Consider the following 15,456-nt stretch of genomic DNA (forward strand, 5'->3'; position numbering starts at 1 on the left):
TAAAAAAAACTTCAACATTTAAATCCACCGCTTGATGCCACTATTGGCTCACATGAGAGCTGAGCTGCAGCTTCACACTGCTCCTGCTCCTGCGTGCCCGGCGGGGAATATACTGTGTAATCTTTAAAAACCTCAGTGAAAAGGTACATTTAGTTTCTTAAAACCAGTTTCTGCCCTGACTTACTTTACATTGTTCTTTTGATGTCCCCTCATATGAAAGAAGTGAATAATACTCGACCCTGCTGTGTAACAAAGTTAAGTAATGTAGTATAATGAATAATGATATGATATAAAATTACATAATATATAATGATATGGAATTATATCCATTGACTTAATCTAAGTTACTATATTACTGAGGATATTACAAAGTTTCAAAATATATTGCTTGTCTGTAATTAAAATTACAGACACACCTTTAGTCCTTTGGGTGACATCATTTTTTTTTTTTAGAAAACCTTGTGGTAGGTGAACTCAATAGGTCATAATATGACCTTTTGCAGGTCATTATTGAAGTTTACAGTAACTGCATGGATGAATTCAGTCACTGAAACTCTTTCATCACTTTCCATCTCAGTATTTCTCAAGCAAGAAGACTTCATTAATACCAAATTAACTCAGTCCGACTGACAGCACCGTGAAAGAGGTTTGACTGGTGTTACCTTCAGACTGCATTTACAGGATGAAAGCTAAATATATCTTTGCAAGACATTTCTGCTGATGTCTTATGCGGGGAGTTTGGTACTAAACTATTAACAGTCGGAGTATTGTTCAACTTCCACCAACTAATCAATACTTAAGCTGAACCTGATTACTCATCAGTGACACTGTACTGCTTTGCCAGCATCTCACAGCAACACTACAACATTACTGCCCGTTGCAAAATATTTTGAGATAAAAGTCTTGGGAGGACTAAAAGTTAAGTTAGTTTTGAATAGGGTCCTTTGAATAAGGTGTGAGTGCTCTCTTTACCTGTGTGGGTTTGCTCTGACTTTCTGAGACAATTCAAAGTCAGATTTCTCTAAACTGACTATATGAGAGAATGGGTGCATGATTGATTATCTGTCTGTGTTGGGCCTGTGATTGATTAGCGTTTCTTACACGTGTAAAGTGGGCGTTTAACATGAAGGGACGGTGAAATATTTTCAACACCTGATCTTTGTTCTACCATTATTCAAATCCCTTGATGTTTTAATTTATTCTGTTCACACTCGCAATTGATTTTTTGGGGGGAAAGTGTTCCGATATCTCATCTAATTTGAACCTGACTGCATCTTCATGTGGAAATAATACATGGAATCCATAAATCTCTGGTGTTAATAACTATTGTTTACCATAAGAGCTTACATTTTCAGTGCCACAGTGCCGATAAATGTTTTTGAACTGCAGGACTTACATTCATTCATGTGGACTTATTCAAACCTCCAATATGTACTGCTTACCTGATTTACTGTATGCTCTTACTATGAAAAGCACTAGAAGCCACTCAGCCACCGGGAGCTGATGTAAATCTGAGCTGTGTTCACCTGGGAGAGGTCACCAGTCCATCAGAGGGGGAACTAACACAATTACAATCACACACTTAAAGTCATCAGTTAACCTCAAACGGGCGTCTTTGGACTCGGTAGAGAAACCAGAGTCCCTGGAGAAAACTCAGGAATCCACAGGGAGAACATGCACACTCAAGCTGCAATGGCCAACCTCGAAGAACACGGACTTCAAAAAGTGAAATCAAGACGACTCAAGTGTAACTGTGTTTTCATTTATTGCTCCCACAGCTTCAAAACAAGCAAATGCACTACTGTTTGTTTATTCTATAGAACTTCTCGTATAATTCATTCTGTTAAAAAAAATACTTTTTTTTTTTTTTTTTTAATTTTTACATCTGGCAATGTGATGTTTTTATTTTCTAAAACCATCTAACAACACCTGTACTTTAAATGTATATTGCCAAAAAAAAAAAAAAACTGTATCGGGAAACAAAATATTTCATTGATGTATTGTTAGTTACACACAGAGATGCTGACTGAACATTTGGATGGTTTGTATAGGCACAAGACCCTCTCTGGAGCCTGTTTATGCGCAAGTACGAGCTTCCGTTTTACTCCCACCTCTGCCAAAAGACCGTCTAAATACATCCGAGGAGAGACGAGATGCTGACATCATTTTATACTGTAATGTGCTACTTTGGGTTCATAAGCAGTGCAAAACAGTAAATATACAGGTATAAAAAAACACATGCACTGCTTTGTAGAAAAGCCTGCATCATACTTGCTGGCCAGGGGCCGAGCTCCGGGACAAACCGCAGAAGAAATCTGCGTGCGATGATATCCAGCCTGGCCAGCATGCATGGCGCATTCTGTCGGCTTAATCTGGAACAGTAGGTGCACATCAGTGGCCGCAGTAATAATGCACATTGTTTAAAAGAAGAAAACTATACATGATACTGTGTATTGCAGTGCAATTGTCCATAACCCCTGAGTCACACTTCAGAGAAAGACAGGCATACGACTAAGGAAAAAATAGATCTGCCACATTTGTAATAATCTCCTATTATGCTAATAGCTGCAAGTCAATACATTTTATCAGTTCATATGCAGGCTCAGACTCTCTAAATGCTAGAATCTGTATATGTATCCCACACAGGCTTTAGATTATGAACAGGATTAAACATCCATAAATAAGCCTATTAGTGATATAGTGGTTGTTCATGTGGTCGGAATCATATCAGGATTTTAGTCACAGTACGATAAAGTCAGAATGTGTTCCCATCTAGTCGACGGTACCTCAGTGTCTCTGGATATCTAACAATTTCAGCAAATGGTGGAAAAAAAAAAAAAAGGCTCCACTTTCATCCGTCTGTTGTGTTAAAATCGCTTCCTCACACTGCAGGTATTCAGACATGTGGTTAGAAGGATATGAAACGCATCCTTGTTTCCAAGTCTGAGGGTGAAAAGGTCAACTGCCTGAAAAAAAAAAAAAAAAAAAAAAAAAAACCCTCTTTACTCACAGGCTGTAAGTCTGCCAGCATTAGAAACAGCAATGTGTTGCCTCTGTACAGCATTTGCAATCTTTAAACCTCCCTCTTTCCTTGCCTACTGCCTGATCAATTGCACTTCACACTTATCAAATGGTATGCAAACCTTTTCCTGTGCTTTGCGTGAATTTTTTAAAATACTTTCTTAGATTATTGGCAGGCATGCTGTATACACTCAGATCCCCGGACTGCATTGCACTTCCTGGTGTTTCCATCCGTCCTGTATTGCGACAGCAGGAATAACCCTGTCAGGTGTGAGGTAGGTCAGTCGGCCTTAAATTGGAGCAATTGTTGCACTCAGACTAGATTTTGCGGCGCTCGTTCTCCTGGCCCCGGTGGGCCACTTTGGTGTGACCAGCTTGTGTGGGAAAAATACAAAACAGCAGCAAACTAACAAGAAGACACTCTGAGCCTGTCTGGTGGTGAAACATGGGAGTTGGCCGGGTATTACGATGCTTTAGTGTCAGAAACAAATTCAAACCTTCAACCAACACCCCTGGAAATGATGAAGGATATAGATAAAAAGCTGAGGATATCATTTTTTGAGGGAGCGCTGTCCTCATGCAGAAGGTTTCAGTTGAAAAAGTGCACCGTGATTTGTTAGGGTAGGATTTCCCAACCTTTTTATTCCTGGAAGCCCCTGAAAATACCTCGAAGAAAGGCTGCGCATCCCCTCCACAATCTCCGATTTACCTAAAATTTACAGTGAAACCAAAATACTGGTGAACCCGCAGGTTCGGAGGCTGGCTACAGATTCTGTAAAGCTTCTTATTACAGGTTGGTTTGACATGTGCAAATCTTATTTAGAGCGGGAGAAGCATCACACACCCAACATGCGATCGCTCGTCTCAGACCACGTTGGGAACCGCTGATCCTCGTGTGGACGCATGAAGGGAAAATAAATTATGACAATTAGAAATTCAATCCTGCCTGTTGACAGTTATTAATGTGTGTAATGTCTCTCCTATTCTCCCGTCGACAGCAGAGAACAGTGTTTTATCCACATGCACAATGAAAGAACATCTTATTTCTATTACAAAGCCACTGCAAATTAACAATACAGACGTCCGTGCCAGCATGCTGATAAAAAAACAAAAACAAAAACAAAAAACTGCTACTTAGTAATTACAGCATTGCAACCCCGGCTAAAAAGAGCTATGGCCTCGGAAACTCGGGGTCTGATACGGGCCTGTGGAGTCCAGCGGTGTGGAGGTTGGAGTCGGATCGCGACGGGGAAGAGGAGCAGGACGTGGTGGAAGAGGTTTCATTGGGAAGAAGAATGAGAGCTTGCTGATGGTGGCCTGGAACCTGCTGCTGCTGCTGCTGCTGCTGCTGCTGCTGCTGCTGCTGCGGCGGCGGTTCTGTGTGTCTCTGTACAAGAAATGCTGTAAGGCTGTCTCTGATGGGGGCGTTTGCACCGGCCAGGCTCGCCAGAGAGTCTTTGGGTTCCTGACTGGTGCTTTCCAGTGTATGGTTGGGACCCTGTGACCAAAAGAAAAAGAACTAAGAAGGTTTGGCAAGTAAAGCATTTCTAAACCGTATTAAATAGATTTTTTTTCAATTATATATATATATATATATATGTCATTTAAGTATTTATCTTCTGACCATTTGGACACGAAATATTTTCACTATCATCCTCATTATCATTCTGAATTTATCACAATTCAAATGTTTCGAAAACCTCACAGAGTGAAGAAGACTCTTACTCGAGTTCCTGTATGGCTGAAGAAATGGCTGGCAGCCAGAGCAGCGGGCTGAACCTTCACAGCGGGCCTGTGATAGTCTGGACTGGCGGTCACAGTGCTGTAGGCCGGAGGTCCCAGGGTGGGCTGTCTCTGGAGCAGCTGCAGGATGGTCTGAATGTCTGTGATCAGCTGAGACTCCAGCCTCAAAAAAAGAACGACAACAAACTCAAGTGAGCGAAACAGCCAGAGACAGGGAAGGAAAAAAAAAAAAAAAAAAAAAGGCCCAGCATAACCCGGGACGACCAGGTGAGTGCCTAATTCTGACAAGTGAGATCCCGACTGAGTGTGATAATGACAGGAAAGGCGCTCTGCGGCGGCCGGCTGAGCACTAGGTGGAGCCTCTGCTCCTCAGCAGTGGACAGAGCGGAGAGGCGATAAAGGTGTGGAAACACATTCTACCAAAGTAGTGGATGAAAGACACCGCTCCTGCTAGGAGTGATAATGAGCTTTGTGTGGGAGGTGTGACTTTAGCATTTACAGTGGAAGCGGTTATATCATACTCATTTTGGTCAATCTAATTACGACCGCATTTCCTCCCAGTGCTATATTTGGAGGGTCGGGAGAATTTAGTGATGCTGAAAAAAACAACAAAAAAAAAAACTTTTAATTACCTGCGTCCTGTGTAATACTGAGAGATATTGTAGGTGTTTTTATGTTCCCAAGAACAAATAGTACGGATGATAAAGTCCAAGCAGAAATATTCTTGGCTATCTTCATGAGTCGCTTTATCCTGTCATATGCTTTCAAAGGAGTCGAAGCCACAGAAAACACAGAACGGCAGGGAAACTCTGCTCATCCTGCAGCCAGCATTAGTCAAAAAAAAAAAAAAAAAAAAAGCAAAAAAAGGAAAAGCTCAGGTACAGTGCAGTGCATGAAATGTCTTATTTGTGCCTGATAAAATGAGCGAGCCCAGTATTTCAGGCACCCTGATGCTTTCCCTCACTCTGAGATAATTCCAGATAAAAATACCCCCCGCTGTTCATTTGTCCGCCGGTTTGAGGAGGCTGCAGGTAAGTTGTTGAAACTCCGGCCATTTTCCACAGCAGAGAATAATGAGAGGAAAGTGTGTGTTCTGTGTGCTCACGTCACGTGTTTATTTCTGAAATCATAAGACGCCGGTTGTCGGCGGCCTGCTGCTTATTCTCTCTCATTACCAGATATCTGAAGCACACTTTCTCTAACACAGTTCGGGCTTTCTGAACAGTACTTTTCAAAACAACTGTAATAAGTGATGCTCAAGTTTTAATATGCTCCGGCTCTACAGTGGCATATCCTCCTTCCAGTGTATCCAGCCTCCCACTCCGAGTCCAATAACTGATTCTGCCAGCCGGTAGCCGTCCTCCACCTACTCATGTACGTTCTGCGTAACTTACTTTCAGCTGTGTGGGAGGGAGTGTCTTAAAAAAAAAAAAAAAGTCATTGCACAACCACAAAGTAGATTTAGTCGAGTAATTAGAAGACGACAGGTAAATAAGGATAATTGCAGATTTACCGATGTGATTTCTTAAGAATGTTACTAGAAAGCCTGGAAGTGTGGATAAGGTGATATACATTCTGTTGCTCAGTTTTTACAAGACAAGGAAACAATAAAAGCTTGACTAAACATCCAAAACAAAGGGCTGTGTTCTATTTAAAGCCAGAGTGAGTCACATGCTCCAAGCCACCATGAGACACACCCAGATTCTGTCATGTCAGACATCAGATTAGCGCTGGCTATGGCTTACTAATGAGATTTGGATGTGTGATCGCTATATTAGAGACAGAGCAAGTGAAGTGCACTGAGGGGAGACATTTGCAGCTCCAATCAATTCCAAAAAAGAAAGGTTGAGGCGAGTTGTAAAACGTCGATAAAAACATGACGCAGCGATTTTCAAATCTTCCACAGCCACCTTGGAACTCACAATGCAGCCCAGATAGCGTATCAGATGTTAAAAGAAACAATCGGCTTTTCGATCATTGATCACAGATTACAGTGCCATACACAAATTAAAGCCGGTCTGTGACGATGAAATAACGACAAATATATAATGCTGCTGTCTGTTCAGGGTAAAAGTTTATTTAATAGAGGGAAAATGTGAAGCTTTTTGGAAATCATTCCTTCCTATTGATTTACCATTGTGGTTGTTGCTGAACAGAAACATCTCTCTCAGCATTAACTCTGTTGTGTTACACTCTTATTCCAATAACATATTCCACATCTGCTTCTGAGAATGAGGCAAATAGCTCAGAAAGTATTCATATAAAGTATGCTATTGTTATTTATGACCAGCTGCTGCACTGTGAGGACCTGCAGGGGGTGGTGAGGGTGGCAGAGCCCTTCATAAACAGACCCGTCCTCCACACAGAGACGTTTACCGTCACCGACTACTAAACAATCCATCATTCTGCACCTCACCTGTTCTGCCTGATGAGATACAGACTTTCAAATCCATGCAAACACACACACACACACACACACACACACACCCTCTCAGTGCTGCTGCAGTCACATTTACCAACAATTAACCTCGATGAGGACGGATGAAATGAGCCATTACTACAGAATGACACAATCTGCAGGAAAATCCGGTGAAATGTCACACTGTGCACAACAGGTTCGACGATTAGATGAAAAAAAAAGAATTCAGACTTGAAGAACGTGATGTTAAGAATGGAAAGCAGCAGTGGAATTCACATGGGGAAGGGTGGCAGTTTATGGGACTCAGCATGGGGACTCTGAAAACACGTACCTGTTTAAGTGCTCCTGAAGCTGACCTAAGCGCTGTTCCACCTCTCCATACGTGATTTCACTGGCAGAATTATCATCCTCTCTCAGGTCCTGGAACTGTGCTGACTCATCCAGGTAGTCTGTGGGCTTCTTACAGGCCCATTTATCACAGCATAGATCTGCAGAGCGAAACCAACATGCAAACTTAACATCCTCACATGTGGGTCACCACGACATTATCACTGGGAAAGAAGGAAACTGAAGCGGAATGCAATTAATCTTTAGGAAAGCGCTGTGTGTATATTGGTGTTGCAATTCATCAAGGCTTTGTAGCAGGAGAATTATTATTGCAATGGTTTCCTGTAGGAAAGCAAGCCTGTTGTTATCTGTGCTGGGCACATGCTCGTGCTCAGCCTGCTCTCCAGTGATACGTTTGAACCCTCCTGCCTTCAAAGGGGAGATGCTTCATTCCGTAATCAAGCTATCTCACGTTGTTGTCTCTGCAATTGTATCGATTAGGCACAGATTCAATTTGTCAATAAACAATTTTCATCGTATTGCTGGTTATCGGCATTTGCTGGGCGAACGTCGATATAAATCCTGTAAATCCCCGCTGTAATTTCTAAATTATGCTAAGTTATGGTGCTCTTCCAAGTATTGCAGGCAGGGGTTTTCAAAGGACGAGACGCTCCTCAGAGAGAGATAGAGAGAGACAGATACATGGCCATTAATAAGAATTACCCTTCTTGTGCTGGTTGCTTCCTTTTAATTAGAAATATCTGCCATGCTGTTATGATTAGTCTGCAACTGTTACACCTATTGGTTTCCTTTAAAGCATATTTGTAATGTCATATAAATCCAAGGGAATTAATTGAGTTCTATAAAAGTTGGTTTAATGAAATAATTAATAGTTTTACCCAGTAATTATAATTTTATCATCTAGAAAAAAAAAACCAAGGGGGAAAAAACATGTTGGAAAATGTCTTTTCCTGGCATACAGACTATTTTATGCTGTTGCTGAACTCGACACGAAGCTCTCTGGTGCTCCCTACAGAAGAACTGATGTACAATTTTTGTACAAAGATTTTCTTATTAATTATTTTCTTTTAAACAGGTTTCACTGTAAACTGGAAATCAATCAATCACTTTCTTTTATTGACCCACATAAGGTCATAAATATAAACAAAACTTACAGTATTTTCATAAATTGCACCTGAATATATGCAGGTCACTACTGTTAAAAATGTCTCATTGAGAAGAAGAAGAAAAACATAAGCTGCATGAAGATAACTGCACTGCTAATACGCCTCGATTAGCAGCTGCAGTTTCAAAACCATCTGTGAACCTCTGCTTTTAGCTTGTGATTGCCATTTTTAAGCTTTTTCTTTCTAGTTTCTGGTACTGTAGCAACACTTTGCTGTCAAACAGTTCCATCTAGTGGTCATATATGATATGCACCATTGTAAGTTACTAAAATAAAAACCTTCAGCCCAGAAACATGGCATTTACTGTTAAAAATACTGAATTGCGTCTGTTTGCAAAAGCGCCTGTTTAAAGCTTTGCTCATGAATCAAGAAAACATGTAATTTCCGAAGCTACAGGTAGGTCTGTATTTGATTGGCTGGTATCAAACTGTATTAGACTATAAAAAGGAGCAGTAAAATAGGCTGATATGAGCCATAAAAACCTTGTGAAGATTTTATTGCTCAACAATTACTGACTGTACAACAACAGGATTGGTGGTGATTCCTTCCTTTATCACGCTGCCGTTCAATTCATTCACTGTATTTTTATCGCACCGAGCTGTGATTGCTTATGCTTTTCCTCTGGGATCAGTCTGACTGATGTGTACAAGAAGCAACATTTTCCCAATTAAAAACGCAGCATCCTCATTCATCTTAATGAGGAAAGCTGAATAATATTTACTCAGAGTTTGCAGAGATGGAGGAGAAAATAGTCGACGTTAACTTGATACGGTTCCAAACGTCTGACATCCTGTCTTCCACTATTAAAATCTGATGTGCAGCATTTCAGCAGAAGAGTTTAAACTCATGTGTGTGTGCTTAAATTAGAACCGGGAGCCTGAGGAGATCTTGACCGGTCTGGTTTAAGACCCGCTGTCTCTCATCAGTTCTCACCTTCAAAAGAGGGTCTCCTCTCCATCCTGTCCCGGACGATCAGATCTGAATCCAGGACGGGGACGTTGAGCGTCGAGGGTCCCAGGGCCACCGAGGACCTCTTCAGGCACGGGTTAGATTCCTTTCCTCCCTCAGTATCTTTAACCGCTTCGGTGTTTTCTCCTGTGGGACGACAATCAACAGGAGTCAGTGGAACAACACCGCGATCGACTCCTCAGAGAGCGGCGTGTGAGTTCAGCCAGCAGCAGCCGCCGAGCAATAACAAAGACGTCATTTGAGAGCACAGAGTGTGCTGAAGAAAAGATTTGTTACAGAAGATTCACTCCGACTGACCTCTAGGTAGATCGGGTGTGAACGAGATTCTTCTTTTCATGTTTTTATTGCCTTCCCCGTCTGAATCACATTCTTGGCCATCAGACGGCTGCGAAAAGACACAGTCATGTTCAAATGTTCTGGATACCTCAAAATTAATTAATAACGGGAATTAAAAGTGTCTCCTCGCTGCCTACCCTGGCCGACTCATCTCTGAGGTTAAAGGTCAGCTCCAGGTTGTTGAAAAAGCAGTCGGCAAACTCCGGGTACATGTCCAACACCTCCAGCAGGTCTTCTCTCTGAATGGTGCTCAGGTCGCAGTAGCTCAGCGCCCGGACATCGGCGTTGGACTTCCCGGGCTTGGCGAACAGATGAATCATCTCTCCGAAGATGTCGTTTTTCCCTGGCGGCGACAGACACGTGGAAGAGTCATCGTCTCCACAGGTTAAACAGCAGGAAGAAAAAAAATTAAATAAAACAGCGCTGTCACAGCGCTGTTTTATTTAATTTTTTTTCCTTCCTGCTGTGTGTTCATAAATGAGCCATGTGGACTAAAGGCAGGAATCAGCGTTGTGTATTCTTCGGGGTTTTTTTAAAAAAATTTTTTAACCAAAGGGCACCAGACGTGTTTGTTTTTGTGGATGATGAAAATCAAACAGCCTCCCTTCTCTGCCTCGACGTTCTCCCAAGGCCGGTATATCACTTGTCTCCCCGTCTTTGATCCATTATTTATGCGGAGGAATAACTACTAACTCAAAGCGACTTTGATGTGAGGAGGGAAGAGGAGGGTTTGATTGTGATTGACACACTTTACTTGTGGTGCGCTTCAAAGGAAGTATCTGTGTCGATAACGGCGATCGGATAATGAAGACCGCAAACTTCGGTCCTCAAGTCGCCAAAACCGAGGAATAAGAGGCTGATATAAGGGCTCATCTTGCAAACGACCAAAGTTCTGGTTTAAAGGCCACCGTGATGAATCTCTTTCTTGGTGTGGGGGGTTCGCTAAATGCTAACAGTGCAAGCAGGGGTTCCGGGTAAAGCGATACGATGCGGTGAGCCTCTCGGACACCTCTCTACCTCCGAGGGAAAACCTCACACGGAGCGGCGCGTCTCCCCCCCACCGGCAGCTCCGCACCGCAAGGATTTAAGATCGCCATTAGTGGAACAGACTAATTCCTCACCTGTAGAACAATGCTAACAGCCTGGCTGGAGTCAATATCATTACTGCTGAAAAATGCTTTCCCGCTCCGGGACGAGCGTTACCGTTCAGCAAGCGAAAAACAGACAAATCCTACAGCAAAGATTCTCCAAAAAAAACTGGAACAAAAAGGTGCTGATGGGGGGGTTTTTGTTCATATCAAATATAAATGGGCGGATCTATGACTTCCTGCTTGTTAATCATGCGTTTCGCATGACGCAGCAACTTTTGCTATAAGCTTAAGCCTCATTCTGTCAGGTGCAGCATTAGAGAGCATTCGTCTCATGAATAATGGCTTATCTTATCCCGGCCTGGCCGGCAGCACCTGGTTACAGTTCAGCCACCGAGAAACAGATAACCGCTGATTATTCCAATAACGGGAGCCGGCGTTCGGAGTCCTTACATTGCAAAGGCAAACAACAACATGTGAAACTGGCTGCTTCGGCCGCAGCTGCTTTAACTCGTTTTCCGGCACCGTGAAAAATACACGCTGCTTCTGTGTTCTTCGAAATTTCTGGGCAACCTTTCGTTTCGAGCTAGTTAATAGAAATGTCACAGCCTGAAATCTGTCACAGAAAACACACCGATACCCCCCCTGAAAGTGAAAGGTTTTTGTATTTGTATTTAAAAATAGTTTCCTATTACATTATATAGAACAATGTACTGGTTCCAACTAGGTTTTTTTTTTTTTTTTAGCAGTATCATTCAAAAGGAAATGCTGTAGTCTTGAATAACAGCGTGGCTATCATTAGACTGTGGACGAAGACCCAAGATAATCACAGCCGTCCTGCAGAACAACAACACGACTGCTTCAATGCAACCATTAAACGGATGGTATTCTTATAAATTCTTTGATTAATGTCTTCATCATTAGTTTTGTCACTGCGAACACAAATAAATGCCGCCACGCAACCGCAAAGTGATCGCTGCAAAGCAACACACACACAAAAAAAAGTTCTGCTTGATGTTTCTTTGCGGCTGTATTTACACATCACCATATTTCTTTAGCTTCTTTGAATCATCTAAATTTGATTTCATGCCCCCATAAAATAACACTCATGTGATTGATGTTATGTTAGGAAACCCTGGGTTTGCTGTAATCGGAGTTCTAACATTTAAAACACTTCACAGCTGCAAAGCGCCAGACTGATGTTACGTTTCACATTCTTCTTCTGCTGGAAATAAAGTTTGTATACGTTTTTAAATCTATCATTTGACATTCCCACGGTGGCAAAACGAATGTATGAATAAATGTTTTATGGTCAGAAAATGTACTCCAAGAATCTAACTGGTGGGACGGGATAAAATAACCATGCGACTCTGTTATTACGCTGAATGTGATTAAATTGTAATTGTGAGGAGAATAAATTCGCAGAGGCAGTAATACACATATGATAAAAAACTAAACATCTGGAGTGCAGCTGCAGCAAGCACGTTTTCTAAATATTCGAGGAAGACAACATGAGTTAAAACTAAAATGGTGACATTAACACACAATCAGCTGATAGATCTTCTATTCAGCAGGTTGAGTTTTGGTTAAACAGGAGCATAATGAGCAACACATCATATTTACCCAGAATAGCAACCACAATGTCATCTTTCAATATCTCAATAGATCCACGGGACAGGAAGTAGAGAGCGGTGAGCACATCGCCGTTGTGGACCAGGGTGTCTCCCGGGGGAGCGTGAGTGGTTTTGAAGCGCATGGCCAGGGCCCTCAAACAGCCCTTTGTGGCTCCTTGGAAAGCTTTGCAGTTGTGCAGGAGATTCCTGTTGAGATGGAGGCAGATATCCGCCTGCAGGCACTCAGGAAAACCTTTTAATACCTACGGCACAGGAAAACTCTGTGAGTTAAAATGCTCAAATAATTAGTTTCACATCCTTAAAGGGATGCATTTGGATCAATTAGATAATGAGGTTATGTGGCGGAAGCTGTGTGCAGCAAAGTGCTCAAATCAATGTGCTTTGACTAGGAGAATTTGTTCCTCGGCTCGACATCAGCACAGAGACGAGGGTACGGCACGAAACTGGATTTGAAATGGAAATATGAAAGGCCGCTAAACACACAAATACATCAAATCCCAACTGAAACACAAAACAATACCGGAAATTAAAAATATAAATGAAGACTTTTGTGCTTCAACTGATTTTCGTCTTAAAGTGAGTCCAAAAGTCTGAGAAATCCAAAACACACATCAGGCAGATTATAATATTAAAGTAATCTAAAGCCTTGTGCACAATACATTTTAATATTTAAGTGACTTTGCAAAGAACCCCACGCACTGACACTGAGCAAACTTTGATCATCTCATTACAACCTTTCACCAACTCTGAAGCTTTTGTTTGCACATTATAAAAACAGCCCGTGTCTCAAGTTTCCAGCAGCAAATTGCTTAGTCAGTGTCGCTCTGATAGCAGGAAACACGACATGAGAACTAATTCAGAGTGTCAGAAGGCAAACTGTGATTTGGAGCAGAGAGGGATTTGGCATCGTATTATGACGGAGCTGAATCTTTCCGTAACGTGCGCAGCGCAGGACTTTATCAATCTCTCTCTCAGGATTACCTGTATCCACATTGCCATCAATAACATCGGAACCCTTGCAACTTTTTCCACTGACATGTAGAGGATGTAAGACAGAGTGAAATAAAACACGTCACAGAGAGAATCGAGTAACGTGAGAATCCTGTCAAAACAAGGCTATTGAGGGGAAGCAAGGCCAAACACAGCCTCGGCTACGACGTATTTCACCATGAATGACTGGAAAAAAAATGCAATTTACCAAAGAATCTGAGTTTGAGATTTATGGCAGTAACGGAGGGGTGAATGTAATGAGACAGAGAGGAGAGAGAATAATACCGCTGTATATCAAAGCCACAGTGAAACATGGCGGCGGGGATATCTGAGGATTTATACTGCAGGGAAATAATGACTGGAAACACACTCCGAGGCTTTGAAGAACTTCCTGAAGGCCGGAGAGAGCTGAGAGTGCTGACTTCTCTCCACGGTCGCCTGACCTCGACCCCAGTGAACAATCAGGGGTGCAGAATCCCGAACATCGCCACAGGCTCGTGGGAACGTTGTCAGACCACCCTGGAATAGCAGGGCTTTTCAGGTCCTTCACAGATGTGTGGGACGCATGTTATCCACATTCTTATTAATACAAATAACGATTATCATATCAATATTCAGACATCATCATATTTTTAATAGTTTAAAGAGAAATTAGGCTAATTTTGTGTTAAAAAAACATCTGAATACTAATTGAAAATATATTTTCTACATATCCCAGACCTTTGGACCCACACTGTAAATATTTATGAGTAACAACCAACAGGATATAGTGTATATGTTTCCACAGTGCCTGAGTTAAATTTACTACAACAAGAAATCTGAGTGATAACCAAAGGAAAAATGAGCTATAAACCAAAGCATCTGCAGGATCCATGCTGTGAAATATTTGCAGTGAAATTTAAATGGACCTTGAATTCCAGAAGACAACATGATTTTTAATTGTGAATATACAAAAAAAGTAATCCACTGGAAAGTAATGCATCAAATAAATAAAACTTAACATTGAAATTTTTTTAAGAAACTGATGCTTAAACAATCAATAATTATTGGAACTGAGATAATACAGTCAACATCAATACACACAAACAAAAGCTATGAAATCAATGAATTAGAAGGACTGCAGAGAATGTAAGTGACAATAATACTGCAAATAAAAACGACATGCATTCCATACAGACTTCCATGCACCCTGCTAAAGTAGTACTTCTTCATCTACGAGAAATTCATTCATAAATCAATCATGAAGATGAAATAGTTATCATAAGGTTCTTATTTCAAACAGTGCTGAAACCACGAGACATTTAACATGGAAACATCCAAGGAGTAGAAATAAGTACCTCCTGCTCTTACCAATGAAGAGATCCAGGTGAAAAGCAGACAGGAGGAAAGAAAGCTCTTTTTAGAACATACAATTATAGATTATAGATTACTTTTGTGATCAGTTAAGCTATTCTGTTGTTTATTCTTCTCTGGTATGTGTTATTTACCGTATTCATGTCGATGCCGTTGGTGTAGGTCCACGAGTGCTGGAAGTACTCCTCCAGCCTTTGCCTCAGCGGGTTGGGAATCTGGTGAAAGCGGATGAACTCCTTGACTCGCAGCATTTGGGCGTGGTAGCGAGCCGTGCCCGAGTACAACCTCTGGATGATGGCCGAGACGTTCCCAAAAATACTGGCATACATGAGGGCTGAAACACCGACAGAGGTCAAGGTCAGCGTCTCTTCGCACGCCAGTGGCTGGTT

The 15,456-nt window shown here is 41.7% G+C and overlaps 1 protein-coding gene across 1 annotated transcript in view; it reads right to left on the reverse strand.

The window, feature by feature from the left end:
- Positions 1 to 3,970: 3,970 nt before the first annotated feature.
- The window catches only part of LOC115403191 (potassium voltage-gated channel subfamily H member 7-like), a 39,215-nt gene continuing 27,729 nt past the window's right edge, over positions 3,971 to 15,456 (reverse strand). The window contains exons 8-15 of the mRNA XM_030112023.1: positions 15,201 to 15,401; positions 12,714 to 12,968; positions 10,140 to 10,345; positions 9,964 to 10,051; positions 9,631 to 9,792; positions 7,515 to 7,671; positions 4,747 to 4,927; positions 3,971 to 4,519 (exon numbers count right to left, since the gene is read on the reverse strand). Coding sequence (XP_029967883.1) covers positions 4,193 to 4,519; positions 4,747 to 4,927; positions 7,515 to 7,671; positions 9,631 to 9,792; positions 9,964 to 10,051; positions 10,140 to 10,345; positions 12,714 to 12,968; positions 15,201 to 15,401 — 1,577 coding nt within the window. The 3' untranslated portion in view covers positions 3,971 to 4,192. The remainder of the gene's footprint in view (positions 4,520 to 4,746; positions 4,928 to 7,514; positions 7,672 to 9,630; positions 9,793 to 9,963; positions 10,052 to 10,139; positions 10,346 to 12,713; positions 12,969 to 15,200; positions 15,402 to 15,456) is intronic.

Source organism: Salarias fasciatus, chromosome 16, assembly GCF_902148845.1.
Source record: "Salarias fasciatus chromosome 16, fSalaFa1.1, whole genome shotgun sequence".
Classification (NCBI taxonomy): domain Eukaryota; kingdom Metazoa; phylum Chordata; class Actinopteri; order Blenniiformes; family Blenniidae; genus Salarias; species Salarias fasciatus.